At 27.6% G+C, this 17,854-nt stretch overlaps 1 protein-coding gene across 1 annotated transcript in view; it reads right to left on the reverse strand.

Annotated features, from left to right (window-relative positions):
- Nucleotides 1–17,854, reverse strand: part of LOC100165656 (tolloid-like protein 1) — an 81,069-nt gene that overhangs the window by 44,981 nt on the left and 18,234 nt on the right. The window contains exons 4-6 of the mRNA XM_029487840.1: nt 11,470–11,694; nt 7,375–7,553; nt 4,571–4,677 (exon numbers count right to left, since the gene is read on the reverse strand). Of these exons, the coding sequence (XP_029343700.1) occupies nt 4,571–4,677; nt 7,375–7,553; nt 11,470–11,694 (511 nt within the window). The remainder of the gene's footprint in view (nt 1–4,570; nt 4,678–7,374; nt 7,554–11,469; nt 11,695–17,854) is intronic.

The following is a 17,854-nucleotide window of genomic DNA, read 5'->3' on the forward strand; positions in this document are numbered from 1 at the left end:
ACTTTAAAAATGTATAACTCATAAACTACTCGCCTCCAAATTCGATTTTCATGTATCAAAATACTTAGAAAAATATTCTGCTTTGGAATATAAAATTAAAACCTAATGTTGTCATTCAAAAAACTGAAAAACTTAAAAAATTATAAGGATAAAAAATATTTAAAAATATAATTTTTTAAGAAAAACGTTGTTTTATAAGTGACTTGAAACTATGTAAAAAAATATTTTCAAAAAAATCTACACTTTTTGAAATAATGAGTGTTCAATGATAAAATAATCACCCGGTATACAGGCTGATTCATCAATAACCATGCCCACCCCAATGTTTCAAATTCAAAATTCGGACGAGTAGTTTCTCAGTTATTACCTACTTATTAAAATGTTTAGTCTAAGGATACTAGTCCTTAAAAGTGGTTTTAAAAAAATATAAAACAGATGTAGTAAGTATTGGATCTAGTATTTATTATAATTGGACCATTTTTACAAAATATTAATGTAGATAAATTAATATTAATAGATAATCATGATTAATGCATTAACATTTTTAAATCACCAAGCATCCATATCTACTTTCCCTATAAGGTCATAACCATAGACGTATTATTCTTATAGTACTTACACAAAGTTATATAACTCAAAAACTACTTGTTTGAATTTTGATTCTGTCTGATTCTGATACGTCAACATTTTCAGAAAAATTATAAAGTAGATCAATTACATTCGAAAAGGAGGGTTCTCATTTGAAAAACAGAAGTTTAAATCGCCTCAGGAGTCAGGACACTCTTTACCTACCTATGTGCTACAAACAATTTTTAAATAAAAAATATGTTCTTTGATTATATATGAAAATTCCAATTATAAGAATTTGAATAATTTCATTATTAAAGAGAAAATATGAGAGTGAGTATGCTTGCGGTGAATCACACTGTATATAATATACGTAAAATATTAATATTACAATATTGTCGAATACCGTCTCGTTTAATGCATTGCGCACATGGCAGGCATCAGCTATTATATTATATGTTATAATAATATATATTATATTAGATAGTATATAATATGTAATAGTGGGATGCCGTGGGTATACGTGTTACAAGGAAGACAGACACCTATGCGTACCTATATTCATGCAAAATATATGTACATAACATGTATATTATAGTATACACATTCGACGTCCATAATTGACACGGTTTTAAGTATGGCCAATTAAAACACCATCGCGTTGGCCGGGTAGCTAGTACATTATTATATATTAATATTATGTATACCTACAATGTACACGGTGCACAACTTGCGCGTACGGCGTGTATTATGGGTACAATATAATTTAATACATACATAATATTATTATTATTATTATAATGTAGGTACTACTCCTCCGACGATGTCTATTATAACCGCGTAACGGTCGGTCATGATAATACAATAATAATATGATTGTGTTATATATTATTCCGTGGTATACGCACAATATTATACACGCAAAGCCGGTACATATAATATATATATATATATATATATATATTAATATGCACGATCATACGATATTATTACTATTGTTAAATCGCATATATTATATAATAATTATACATACCTACATAATAATATTATAGTATGTATCTGGTATATATATATTATAATAATAATAGCGACGACAGGCCAAATACCTACTGCAGAACATATCAGCCAACATTCAACTGCAGATAGCACAGCAAAATCATCTCATAGGTGCATATCTACTACTAGGTACATAACACGGATCTCTCATATGGAACTCAAATCTCCAAGTCAATTACATAAGCTGTCTATAGAAAATTCAAAATAATTTCTTCAAGTTTCTTTCATTTAAATGTCATGTCGAAAGAATTCCACTCAGGGCATACAGGAGTCGAAGGGATTGAAACTTAAAGTTGTATTTAATAAAAATGAGTTAAAATTCCTAATTAATCCTGAAATTATTAGAACGTATTAACTTTTAAATAAATACCTACAAAAGGATCACGCGATTAATCTTTGTTCTATCTGAAAAATATTACTAAATATTACCATTGATTATAGAATAGACTATTCTATAATCAATTATATTACCTATAATATTAAGAGGATGTCGTACCCTTATTTATTTTACATAATCATGACTCAATTAAAAATTAAAACATTCTAAAAAAACCAACAACAGAACATAGATGATGTTCCTACATCTGAGTTTGATAATAGGTAAATTCACTCTACAATCCTACAACTGCTGGACGTACATTTTAGTATATTATGCGTTAGTAAGACGGATACAACATACATGTGGGTACGTCATTCTCTAAAGACATAAATTCTACATGTCTTAATGTCCCTGGGGCCCGGGTAACAGTAGAAAAGTCTTGATTTTTTTCAATTTATATCTCAACGTATTATCATTAGAATTATAACTGCCTAAGGGCCGGTTGCACAAAACTATATTGGTTCAATAAATAGTTATTGGTCCAATAAGTTGAGTTATTGAATCAATAAAAATTAAAATACGTTGCACAAAGTTATTGAACCAATAAGTTATCGACCATTAGTCACTATTGATCTATAAATTTATAGGCCCGATTTTGGTCCAATAAGTTTTATTGGTTCAATAAAATAAAATTAATGAAACCTTATCAACATAATAATGAGATATCAAATTCAAATTTCAAATATCTTCTGTTATCAACATCTTTATATTATCACAGAACAATATTATCAAAATATTAATGAACCATAACCTTAAATAATTGAACCACTCTGAACCATTATGGTATGTGGCTCAAAATATAATCATATAAGAAATGATTTGTGCAACGATTTTTAATATTTATCTATTAATAAAATATTTTATCAAACCGATAAAACCTATAGAGCCAATAAGTTATAGGATCAATAAATTTTTTTTTGTGCAACTGGCCCATAAACTATTATTATATAGTGTTTATTGTTCACTATAATTTTATTCATAATATAGTTTAATATTATATTCTTATACTTAATTCATAGTTAATCGTTATCCATTATCATGTGTTACATATACCTAATTATATTATATTATAATATGTTTTAATTTGAATTTAAATTTTATTCCGTAAAATAAAAACTATTATTATTTTTAGTAGTAATATTATACACGTATAATATACTATACACGTCCTATACTATATAAATACTCTTTTCAGGTCGTTTTCGATGCATGGTTAAGAAATGTTATATATAGTATCATATACTCGTATACATATAGGTACTATATCCCGCCATTTTAATCGACATTTTAATTGGAATCAAAACCCTCTATGGTTTTCTGAGTAAGCAGTCGCGATGGTTTATGTATAACCACGTTTTTTTAAAAATGTAATTAAAAAATAAAAATTATTAAAATATGGAGAAAAATATAAGATGAATATATTTTTTGACAGCCTCCTTAATTTATTATTTTCAATAGCTTGTACATATATAAATATGCTCGGTAGATGGGGTATTGTTCTTTTGAAATTACAAAATTTAATCAGACCTACCGGACTGCAATATATCTATATTATCTACTTATATTTGTTTAAGAGTCATAGGCAAAATAAAAATATAATGGTTTTGAGATTAGTTTCTATCCATATTATATAATGTATATACGCTTATATATGTTGTATAGGTATACGCGTTTCCTCAAAAATATGTTTTCGCATAGGATTCGAATTTATTACATACATTTTGGACAGTGAAAAACTGCCACAATCATAATATTTACTCGTTGGGATATAATATAATGGCTGAATGATTTATAATATGTATGAATATAATAGAACTAAAAATCCATCTTTGTGGTGAACGTGGTTTAAAATGTATGAACTTCCGTCATGGAATCAGTCACGAAATTAATATTTTATTAAAAACTTTGTTTTAATCATATACCTAGATTAAATCACAATTATTTAGTGTGTTTTACATACTTCAGTGAATAAAAAACTTATTTCATATTATATTTTTGAAATAATATTCTAAATTTACTTTGAGCTCTAATGCTTTGTAGCATTTGTAATTTTAAAACCGCACAACTACTACTGTTTTATATTTCCCTGGTGGTTGGTAACTATAAGGTAAAAGGTATTTTAAAATCATAAACATTTTTATTTTATTGAATGAAAAGCGGAGTTATTACCTTTTGGATTAATTTTGTTCTCAATATTTAATTATTATAATATGTACAAGACTGCCCAAAGAGAAAATTCAACGGTCAGCTCGAGGATTAATTCAGTGTGACCGCTGAAGCAATCGACTGAATTGGAAACTTTGACATTAACTTGTAAATTAATATTATTATTGATGCTTTACTTGCTTATTATTATATTACATCAAACAAATTTTTAGTCTATTATCATTCGTTATTTTAAAAATAACTTATTATCTGCTTGTTCTTACTCAAATTATGTGCCATTATATTATTATAATTGTATATTATACCATACAAATAAATAAAAAAAATACATTTTTTTATAGGTACGCGTTTTCCAATAGTTAATATAATATATTACAGTATAAAAATCATAATTAAGCTTACCTTTGAAAACGTGTTCTTAGCGTAATGCATGATGGAATCATAATCATATGGAAGGCCCAATGAATTTACTTCTTCTTCGGTTAACTTATTGAAATTGTATTCTTGTCCTAATAAACATATAAATGAGGATTTAAAAATACGAATGTAATCAATTTATTAACGTTGTTTTCTCAAAATAAAAAAAATCCAAATTAATTATGTTTAATTGGATCACGTATAAAACTCTTTGATTAAACGAAAAACTATTTGTTAATTATGATCAGTATAATAATAACATAAAATGACTTATATTAAGTCTAATCGTCGCAAAGAAAACAATTTTGGATTTAGGGCATAGTTTCACATTTAAAAATAACCGGCAGAAAATATTAATATTTACAGGCGTTGGTGATAGTGAAATAATTTAAAATATTTTTATAATATTGATGTATTTAATTCTTTAGAGTACGCAATATGCATGTATCTACATTATTTTATAATTAATACAATATAAACTGAAATAACCAAAAGATAAAATATAACATCCATGTGTTTAATGTAAAAACCCAGGCACACATTAACTTATATCTTACAAATAATCATCAAATTAAAAAAATCACTAGACCTTTTCAAACCCTTGAAATAAAATATCCAATAAACTATTTTCTGTACAAAGTATTAAGATGCATCTATATAGGTACCTATATTATACAAGGTGAACCAAGCGCATACTCGCCTACATTTTTTCCTTTAAGGAATTTATTTATTTACCTAGAACTTATTATCTTTTCTTTTAATTTATTCAAATTCTGATTTTTTGAACTTTTAAAAATACTCTGACCATATTTTTAAATTCTTAATGAGTTTCCTGATTAATTACTACAATTTTCAAGCCACCAATCACCATAGCCCCCTATCTTATTAACCCATTACCATGGATTTTTTATCCTTAGAACACAAAGTTTAATAACTCAAAAAGTGCCCGAACGAATTTTGATTCTGAAAAAAAATATTTCAGAAAAATTATTCATTGAATAATGTACTGTAAAAAGTGTATTGTCATTTGAAAAAAAAAAATGTTGTATTTCCACCAAATATTACAAAGTACTTAAGTAGTACAAAAAAACTCAAGAATTTGAAAATATGGTCTTAAAGTGTATTTAAAAATTCCGAAAATCAGATTTTGAATAACTGCATTATTAAAAAAACAAAAAAAAAGGTAAGCATGCTTGGTGGATCACCCTGTATATAAAGTATAAACAGATAAAAATAGTATGAATTTGAACATCGCACTACGGATTACGATGAGGGTCGTCTACAAAAACACGGAAACACTTATATAAATCACGTTTGACCGTTGCCAGCAACGTTTTAGTTAACGATATCGATGATTAATGGATGAATAAGCATTATGTAGCTCAGTGAAGATCTAATTCATCACCCGACCACCGGCAGTGCCGACGGATGATTTATCAGCTCTGGGGCGCAAATTTCGCATTTGTAATTTGTATTATCACTGCACGTGTGAATAGGTATTTAAGTGAGTATAAACATAATATATAATTAATACATTAATATTTAATACCCATAGACCATTGACTCCTGCAGCTATTTAAACACGCGCAAATTTCAGTTCGTCGCCGATTAAAAATAATAAATAAATAAATGATGCACACTGCCCATGAAATTATGTAATTAGATTATTAGTTTTTATTATATAATTGTAGATTCTAATCATAGTAGTACCGTAAACAGTTTCCAATTGTTGCAAAACCATTTCATGGTAAACGTTTTACAATATATAGGTAGGTACTTACAACATATTATTTACTATATGATGAAAACACGCAGTATACAATAATAATTTTATGTTCGTTATAATAATACGTATACGATAGATATCAACTATATTATAATATTATAGTATGCAACATTCAAACATTATATAAAACAGCACAAATGTGGTTATCTTAATTTTTTTTTTCTGTGAAACGTTAACCATTTGTATATTATGTGTTTGTTTATAAAATTGAATTATTCATTTTTCCACGAAAGAAGTACGTATTTACAGACATAAGAATTTTCAAACATAATATTCCAATATTTTCAATTTGAGCAGCATAGAACTTATAAGACTTATATATATATATATATATATATATATAACAGTAACAATAATGATTGACTTTCAAGAAAAGAAAAAAAATCCCTTCAAAGAAATAATATATATTATTACATTAATATTATGTTTTCAAAACAATAATAAATATTTTACATGAGAAAATCAATCTGTTAATAATACTTTTTTCAATTAGGTATTATGATAGTAATTTTATTTTCACTATTGTACAGTAAATATCTAATATTTTCATCAAATACAACGGGTCTGATGTAAGCAGTTATTTAAAAAACAGAATATTATATACGAGACCTAAGATATTTATTTTGAATATTTTTGATTGAATTGCAGGGATGCCCACGGGATACCAAACGATATTTTAAAACCACTATAGTATAATATAATACACGAAATGGACAGGTTGGGTATAAGGACTAATATCTATAATATTATTTACCGGAGAACGCCTAAAGGATTTTATTATTTTTATTATTATTTCAAACTGGGCAAATGTGTGAGTAATAATACGTTTATATAATATAGTAGGTAGGTACAGTAGCGATGTCGTGGACACGAATCGAATTGGATCTATTTGTCATTCACCGAATAATATTATATTGTGTTTGAAAAAATACAACATAACATAAATACAATACTATATTATTATGATATGATGTTTTGCAAAATATTTTTCACATCGCCTTACCGACTATGATGTGATCTCTCACGATCTGCACGTGATTGTCACGATCCGGCCTGGTGTGTTCGTGCCAGAAGCCGACCACATGTCCAAGCTCGTGCACGACAATGCCAAACTTGTCGCAGTTTTTGCCTATGGATATCGCCTGCGGACCGTTGCCACGTTTGCCCACGAAAGAACAGCATCTGAAAGACGAGGGGAAAGAATGAATACGTACATAAATCATCGATCTATAATGCGAACCATACCAACAGAAATTATTTAAATACTTATAGTTATTTGGAATGTTCATATACATATAAGACACCGGCGAAGCGTCCACCGGGATTCCTACACGACATGATTATAATATATGTATGGTAATATATTGCCATGTTATAATGGCCATCCCCGTACATATAATATTATATTTATCATTTCCATAGACCGAGTAAAATATCTAATCATGACTGAATTTTATTCCCGCTTGAATTTATTAAATATTTATAACACTGTAATAAATGTTATTTCAAAAATATTGATTAGAAACATAATTTTTAAAATGTCCATCAACTGATATTAGTTTACGATAATGTGACATACGAGTACCTAATACCTACGTCATTGTCGCATAATCGCATTGTCTTAATTATGTCTACTGTCCAGTTTCTGCACAATGATGGTCCAAATATTAAAATAGTTAATGTATTGTTTAGTTTTAAATTGTAATTGGTGTTTTAAAAAGCACTTTTTATAGAATTCATCATAATTAAGAATATCATTATTGAGTAGGTAAGTTGTATTTGTTAATTATTTGTAAGACAGTGCCTAAGTGAAACATAATTGTATTAAAAATGCGAAGTGTAGGTTTCGCAAAATGAAGACAGTATTTTTAGACGGGTAAACATGTATTATATATGAAATGTTTTAACATGAACACGGAAAACTTAGATTTTATGTAATCAAAGGGTGGTTGTATTGACGAGGGTGGTGTACCAAAAAACCAAAACCAAACAGAAGAGAAAGTACTCCAATCAATACCACATCACAAAGAAATTGTAATAGTTACTCAAATAAATGTCACCCATTTAGTGAAAAACTACATACTTCTGATAAATGAAATACATCTAATTACTTTAATGATTACTTTTGAAACGTAGAACTAATTAGTGAACATGTATATTGTATGACCGTATAAAACTATATAAGCCATTCAAAACCAATGATACATAGTATAAATGGTACTGATACTAAACAACCAAATTCAAATTCTGCAGTCATGTTTTTTTGATACATTTAGTTTAATTGGCAATGGAGTAATCATAAAAGTAATAAAATCCATACTATTTGATTCTTACCTTGCATTATACCTACATATTATATATGTATTATATTATTTTTAAAGAATATTGCTCAAATTAAATATATTTATTTATTTACTAGGCCAATTTCACATATTATTCATTTATCCATGACAACATCTACATGTACGAGAAAACTTTAAAATTTCAGCAATATTGCAATAATATGCAATAATAATTATTATATATTATCAATACACAAAAAATGTGACAAGTCTAACATTAAGAATAACCACCCAATATCTCACATATATCGCGATATACTTTGAAACGGTGAGAAGTTAGTGGTATAAATAACTTAATATAAATCCAAATATTTTGAAGATTTCATTGAGTATTATATTATGGTGTGTATCCAAATTGGTTTAGAAAAGTCCTAATTGGTTCCCGAATTGTTACGAAGGGTACCTATATCCGAATTGGTTCTAAATTATTTTAAAAGCATTTTCAATTCCCCTTCCCGTTTTATACAGAATTAGGACTGCACATATTATCATGCATGTATAGTTAAAAATAATGTTTTTTTTTTTAAAAATAGGTAGGTAAGTCAATTTTTTTTAATTAAAAATAAATGAAAATTATAAAAATAAACATACCTAATGTATTTCTTTGTTTTTTTTTTTAAATATTTTATTTTATTGAGGTAAAAATGTATAACAAATATTAGTCATAAATTACAATCTATTCATTTCACTTTTTCGAAATTTGTGTGTTTTCATATGAGCTATATTTCTTTACTTTTAATCTTATGGTTCTGTTATTTATCCATGCTCCGCAATTTAATATAATATGTTTCAATTTGAAAGTCTTTATATTGAGAAAGAATTCGAATGTGTACCGCCTATAATATCGGGAACCAATTCGGATGCAACCACGTGTTACAAGTAAATAGGAGAGTTATAAAATGTTAATAATAATACCTATACCTACGTAATGGGGAAGAGTTTCAATTTCCTATGAATAATATTTTAATTAGTACCTATATGGAACGAAAGAATCCAGTCAATTTCAGACGATGTGTGAAAAACATAATTTTGAGAGAAAAAACCGAGGAAGTCTCTCAGCAGTCTGCTGTATAGTATATAGTTATCGCGAAAGTATCTCATTATTAAGAAGGTCACTGTAATGGATATATTACATTTGAATCCATTGATAAATTATTTCATACGAAAAATGATTCTGAGCGGAGACCGTCTATCAGCCTATAATCCTAAGAATTGTAATTGTTTTATGAGTAATTTATTTTGCTATTATAGTTGTACGGTAGGTTTAACTAATGTTTTCTAAATACAATAAATTATTATATAATATATTAGTATTTAATTTATTATAATAATAAATAATACCTATTATAGTAAGTACTATAAGTACTATAAATACTATAGGTATTCCGTATATATTATGTACGACATATATGCCATTAACAAATAAATGTTATAACACAATAAAATAATTGAAATTGTTATTTTTGTTTAATTATCTGAGTCCATATAAATTTGAACTTGAAATGTCTATAAAAAAAAAATTTTATGAGTGTAGGTAAATATTATGATTGTATTAAAAATTCAAATATACATTTTTCCAAACAAATTATTTTGTTATGGCAATTTTGTTATAGTTATTATGATTATTATTTTGTGTGTGCTTATTGTGAAGTTACATAGAAGGAAATAAGAAATCCAAATTAACATTAATATCCCTTAGTTTATTAAATAAATGTAATATTTATAGTAATCCATACCTATATGTAGATATTTAGGGTTCCATCTATAAGCTTTAAAAAGACACGTTGGGACGCAAATTATTACTAGGACCTTTTCTAAACGTTATTTATTTGAACCTACCCTGGTTATAATTTCGGACGGAAGTAGTGTGCACCAAACAAAAATGTTCTAATTTTTAAAATAGAACACGGGTTATTTATCTAATATCCAGTACCAATCATAGTTATAGTTGTAATCCGTTGATTGTATTATTAAGATAAAGGTTTTATTGTTTTAATAATTATTAATTATTTGCTTAATATTGTATTATTTAATCGATTAAAAATAAATATAAATTATCGAAGCAATTTTTAAAATAAAGTTCGATTGTACTTCATATAACTTTCTTTATTCAATTCATACTGATTATTTTATACTTTAAATATTTTATTTCAAATCGTGAACTCGTGGACCCGTTATCTTCTTGAAGAATAAATAGATATCTGTATATACTAACATCACAATACTCGTGTATTGTGTATATTGTTATTAATTATTATAATATAATACAGGTAGTATGGTGTACGATAATTAATTTTACATTATTGTATAATATAATATATTCAATAAAATTGTTAAATATTTGAATTAGTATATTCAGTATGAAGTATTCATCATGCTAATGATTATAGAGGGCTCATGGGCGGAGACTGAGTTATGTATTTGGGTATAGGTATAACTATATTTATCACAGTTGTGCATGCCAAAAGTGATAAAATCCTTGATAAAATATTACACAGATTTCTGGGGACTAAGCTCCCAACCCTATTTGCTTTCTATCTGTAAGGTTCTGAGACCATAAGATTTATATATATATATACATAATATAGTAGAGAAATTTGGATATCTCGGGGACTGTAATAATACGATAACGTTTATTTTCGACTTTGAAAAAGTAACCGCACTACTACAATAATATTATTATACAAGACCGGAATATGCATTACATGAGATTTAGATATGGACCGTATTTTACGGATGCGTACGAAACGTCTTACCCACAAGGTCTTTCGGTGAACACAATGTAATTAGGGTGCTCGTCTGGATTACGTTCGACGAATTTAATGCACGTGAAATTTTCCCAATGTCGCATGGCTTGTTTGAACAGCGCTTTGTGCGGACCGCCGAAGCTGCTGTCGATCTCATAAGGTATTACGCCAAAATCCCATACCCTTTCTTTTCTTGCCGTGGCCGCTCTACGTCTTCTCGAATGGACAATATTCCTGAAACCGAGCAAATTATTTACACGTTATATTGAAATATTTGAAACAGTAGCCAGTAGGTATAATAAATTGGGTTTTCCGGTGAGTGCGTATTCTAATAATTTGTCCACTTCCGCCTCGCATTCGGAAGTAAAATTCGTAATGCATAAAGATCCACGTGTAGGTATATACTATCTAGTATATAATATAATATATTATAATATGTACATTAATATTAGTAGGTACACAAAACGCGTATGGATACCTGTTGATACCGGCATACCGCTGTAATAGAAACGAGTAGATAACTAAATCTCAGAAAATTCGATAAATTTTGTATATAAAATAACCGTTAGAGAAAAATTCTCAAATGCTAAAAATTCGAAATGCATATAGATCATATTATAGTCCTCGTAAAAACAAAACATAACATAATATAATATAATTTTATAATAATATCCATGCAGTTGACTATAAATAAATGAATAGCATATTAAGCTATTTCAGATGAACTTTTAAACTGTAAAACTTATTAACATAAATATAATACAAGTAGACGAGTCGTTTTTCTTTGACTATCTTAAAATGTCACACTTTGACTTATTCAAGAAATCATAATCCTATAATAATCATAAAATGAACCCGATTGACGTGGTTAATATAACATCATCTAAGAATGAGGTGGCTGATTTAGGTTTTATTTTTGATAAAAAATTGTGTTTCTGTTATCAGATTTAAAATACTATGTCCTATAAAGCTCTTGAATTGTTGAGTTTTATCAAGCGAGTATTTGCGTTGATTTTAAATTATCTTCCTCGAATCCCTTTACTGTTATATTGCTACTTCTGTCTTGGAGTACGATACAATTTAATTTTCTTCGATCCTATCACTATTACTGATAACTGTCAGCTAGAACTTGTCAAGCGGAAATTCTTCAATTTCTATGCATTTATTTTAAAAGTTCAATGCCCTCTTGTTTTTGTGCCATCGATTTAAAATGTTTAGCTAATAAAAGTTTTGAATGATATTAATATTGTAATATAATTGTCAACAATTATTAATTCAAATTTACCTCCTCGGAACTTTTTACCGTTCCCAATCCTTTTTAATTCCTATTTACCACACACGATATTAAAAAAATAATGTACCTACAGACTGATAAAGCTCGTCAATAAGGATCAAACATTCCTTATTGATTTACAATTATTATCAGTGTCATGTTTACTATTCTTATTGTAATTTACTTAAATTTTAGTTTTCCATGGTTAATTTTAACATAATTTTATTTGGGTTCAACCTATTTATGTGTCAAAAAATATATAATTTGAGCAAACGGGTAGGGATGACATTTTTAACCTCTTTTTAAACCACTGCGACCGCATACGAGACTTTATAATATATATTATAATACATTGTTTTATTTGATATCGTCGTTCTTACAGCAGCAAGCACACAATGTTATCACGTATTCTATGCGAACGATAACTTTTTATTTTCCGTTATCCACTTATCCCGTAAAACGAAAGAGATTTTTTGATTTTTTGTTGATATGATTTATGTATTATGAACCCCTTGATTTGTTATTATAATTATAGGACCTAATTATAGGCTATAAATTATAGCCTATAATTTATTCATATTGCACATATAGTTAAACATCATAAGCAAAGTAATAAACGAATACATTTTTTTTGTATAGAGTATTTAAGTACCGCAACATTAAAATGTATAACATTATAGTAAAATGTTTACCTTGGTAAGGTATACGTATATTGAACAATTTTCAATTAATTTTTATAAATTGTTTTGTATTTTAGATTCTGAGTGGAACGATGAATGTATTGATTTTACAATGATGTGTGTGTTTTATTTTTTATTTATTTTTGTGTATGTCATCAACTTTTAGGACAGTAAAAGTGCTTGGATTTTCTTCAACAGTATCTTTTCTGATAGGAAAGTGAATATAGTTGGTACTTTGGGGCGCACGGGTGGTCAAAAGTAAACATTTCTCAGTAGTTTTCAAGAGCGACGTGAAAAACAAAAGAAAAATAATTCGAGTTAATAGAGTTAATAATTCGTAAAAATTTTTCTTTTTAGAACTAAGATTTTAAAATGTAATACAAGGTTCTTTATAGGATAATCTACCTTTATCAAAAAAAATGTCTATAAGAAACTCAAATTAAATTTTTATGAGCGTTTGAATTTCATATTTTTACAACATTAGATATTCACTCGATTTCTTACGTAACGATTTTCTTATTTTGTTGTAATTAAAAATCAAGTGACTGTAGAAACTTTAAAATTTCACTGAATGTTTATATTAGCATTTTCTATATACGATAAAATTTTGAAAATAATTTGACTCTTTTTTAGCTATTTACGGACATAGTCAGTTTTCAATTTTCTTAGTTTTTTTTTCTGTGTGAAAAATGTGAAAAGTGAAAAGTGTGAAAAATTAATACAAGGCTACTTATATATTGTTACAATAGCAGTTGAAAAATATTAATAATACATAAGCACAATTTTTTTTTATAAGCATTTGAAGTTAAAATCTTGACAAAAATTTATCAAATTTAAAATTGAATAATTATTTTGTAGTTAAAAATTTAGAAAATGTTCAACTTTTATATGTAAGGATTTTTTTTTTTTTTTTTTTTTTTTATATTTGTTCATTGTAACGACCTCAAGGTCTTTGACAATGCTTATCACAAGTGGGTAGTAGGGAGATCATGTGATCTATTTATCTATGTATATATCACTATATGCATGATACTACCCCCCTTCTCCAAGAGGAGACATGTGCGGTCTTCACTCCCAGTGGAGTGGGACCTAGTTGGAAACCGGATGACGCAATCGGACGACAGCACGGGAAAATGGTGACTGCGTAGAATCACACACATTTTTTTTGCACTTTGCTATGAATCGAACCGATGACTGTGTGAGTCGTAATCAACTGCGTGACCACTGCGCCACTCCGGCCCCATATCTAAGGATTGAAAATTTAAAACAAGATTCCACGTAAATATTTAATTCTGTTACCAAAAATTCTAAGAAATACATAACCACGGTTTATTTTTATAGTAATTTTAAGTTCAAATTTGGACGAAATTACATAGTAAAAAACCTGAAATAACTATTTTAGTTATTTTGTTGTGATTGTATAATATTATTTGTGGGTACTTGAAACTTTTAAAGTATACTACTATTATATATCTATGATAGTACCACGGTTTGTTGTTGATGCATTACGCGTTACCTAATGGATATTGTGATATAATTAATTTGAAAATTATTAATAATACTATAGATAAGTATACCTATAATATGTATGTCTAATATCTAGACTGACAAACCGTCTCCACTCAGAATCGTTTTTCTTATACAGTGATATTATATCATTGAATTCAAATTTAATACTATCCATTATACAGTGACCCACTTGTAACCTATTGTACAGCAGACTGCAGAGCGACATCCACGTACCCACTTTTTTTCTATAAATATCAATAAAATTTTATTTGTTGGTTAAAAAAGCTTGAAAAATTAACATAAAGTTCCTATTATATTGTTTCAAAAGCAGATAGAAAAAAATTAAAAATCCATGGTCACATTTTTTTTATAAGCATCTAAAGTTCAAATATTGACAAAATACGTAAAAATGACGAAAATGTGCAAATTATTTTGAGTTAGAAATTCATGAAAAACTTTCTTTTTAAAACTAAGATTTGAAAATGTAATACAAGATTCCTCATAAGTTTGTCTACCTTTTTCAAAAAAAAATGTCTACAAGCAAGTCAAATTACATTTTTATGAGCGTTTGAAATTCATATTTTTACAACATTTGTTATTCACTCGATTTCTCATGTAATAATTTTCTTATTTTGTTGTAATTAAAAAAAAAATGACTGTAGATACTTGAAAATTCCACTGAATGTTTATATAAGCATTTTCTATATACGATAAAATTTTGAAAATAATTTGACTCTTTTTTAGCTATTTACGGACATAGTCAGTTTTCAATTTTCTTAGTTTTTTTTTCTGTGTGAAAAATGTGAAAAGTGAAAAGTGTGAAAAATTAATACAAGGCTACTTATATATTGTTACAATAGCAGTTGAAAAATATTAATAATACATAAGCAAAATTTTTTTTTATAAGCATTTATAGATCGAATTTTGACAAAATTTATCAAATTTAAAATTGAATAATTATTTTGTAGTTAAAAATGTTCAACTTTTATATCTAAGGATTGAAAATTATAAACAAGATTCCACGTAAATACTTAATTCTGTTACCAAAAAATCTAAAAAATACATAAGCACAGTTTATTTTTATAATCATTTTAAGTTCAAATTTGGACGAAATTACATACTAAAAAACCTAGAATAACTATTTTAGTTATTTTGTTGTGATTGTATAATATTATTCGTGGGTACTTGAAATTTCTAAAGTATACTATATTAGATACTAGCTGAACCCCTGCACTTCGTTGCCCATTAAGTGTACTAACTATATGTGACTCAAACTTGGTTTAATTCGTTATTTAATATTCGGTGTATGGTTTCAAAATTAACCTTAACTTTTCCGTTGCCCGGAATAAAAATTCTGATTCGCAGCAGTACATTATCAGGTGGGCAATCTACCTGCGGTAGATCGCGGACCTCATGCTGTATGTACGTTAGTGTATGATTTTACTCTAAAACCAGATGAATAAACACAAACGCATACAAAAAAATTCATCCAAATCGGTCTAACCATTTAGGAGGAGTTCAGTCACAACACACGTACAGTAGAATTATTGCGCTTAGCAACACATTCTGCGATTTATTTTTATATTATATGAAATCAAAAAACATGCCCGATTAACCAATATCAACCAATATAATATAATGCACTGTTGCGCCACTGTTGTATTTTTGACATACAGATTTGAGATTTTCTACTTTTCCGGTAGATTTTCCTAAAATTTTATATCGTAAAAACCTTCTCCTGGCAGTTACGAACATCTTAAAAAAAATTTTGAGCCAAATCAGACCAGCCGTTCTCGATTGATAAATTGTTATACATTTTTGTCTCCTTTTTTATATATATAGATATATCTATGATAGTACCATGGTTTATTATCTACTTCAACTATTTTCTATAAGAAACAGCAAATAATTTCTATTAATTCATATCCAAATGTTAACATGTTTTTTCACTTTAAGGTTTAAGATATTTACAAAAAATATATATGCAGCTAATCTTTTCTTTATATTTTTGATTTGCTACTGTTGTCAAATGCTTAAAAAATTAAAATACGTTTGTTTTAAAAAATTATTGTGCTCATTTCCACGTTTTTAATGAAGATAATTAAAATTTTAAGGGTATACATAAGAGCATTTATTTTCAGTGCTACTTGTCCTAAACCTTGGTTATTATATATTATATAGGTACCTAGGTATAAATGACTATGCACCAGTTTCTCATGCAATCGAAAGAATACAATTATTAGTACCTATAATATGTGATAATAATATATAGGTACGCAATTTGTAACGCGGTAACATATAATTTAACTACCTATAACTTAATATAATACAACATTAATATAGAAAAAAAAAACGTTATGACATTGTGTCCCAAGTGACAATGATGGCGACATTTATGCAGACCAATATTATATATATAATATGTATGCACAGGTACAGGTACTATTATACAATGTATATATAGCGACTCACGTGAGGACCTGACAACCGAAAATCAAACTCCGCAATACGTACGTCTTGCAGTTTTTGCACAACTACAACGTGTCTCATAATATAATATAATACCTTAACTATAATAGAGTTGTGCTATCAGCTATCATGTGCGTACCACGGTTCCGACGGTTAGGTAACAATAATGATTTCGTTTTTCGAAACCAACCGCGCGGATTATTCACTCCGCGGCCGAGGAGAAATGTTTTTTTTTTTGTTTCGTTGCCCTGATATAAATATGCCAATGAAAATTTCTCACGTCCACTCCAGTTTAGAATGTTTTAAGTTGTTTATTCGAACCCGTCGAATATTCATTATAATTCACGATGAAAATACCTACGGATCGCGGTTAACGAGAGGTTTCAAAAATTATTTTTATTTCATAAAATTTACGATGATAGAGGTAGAAACGACACGTTTCTTGGAAAACGTTATGTGAAGA

Source organism: Acyrthosiphon pisum, chromosome A1 (assembly GCF_005508785.2).
Source record: "Acyrthosiphon pisum isolate AL4f chromosome A1, pea_aphid_22Mar2018_4r6ur, whole genome shotgun sequence".
Taxonomy (NCBI): Eukaryota; Metazoa; Arthropoda; class Insecta; order Hemiptera; family Aphididae; genus Acyrthosiphon; species Acyrthosiphon pisum.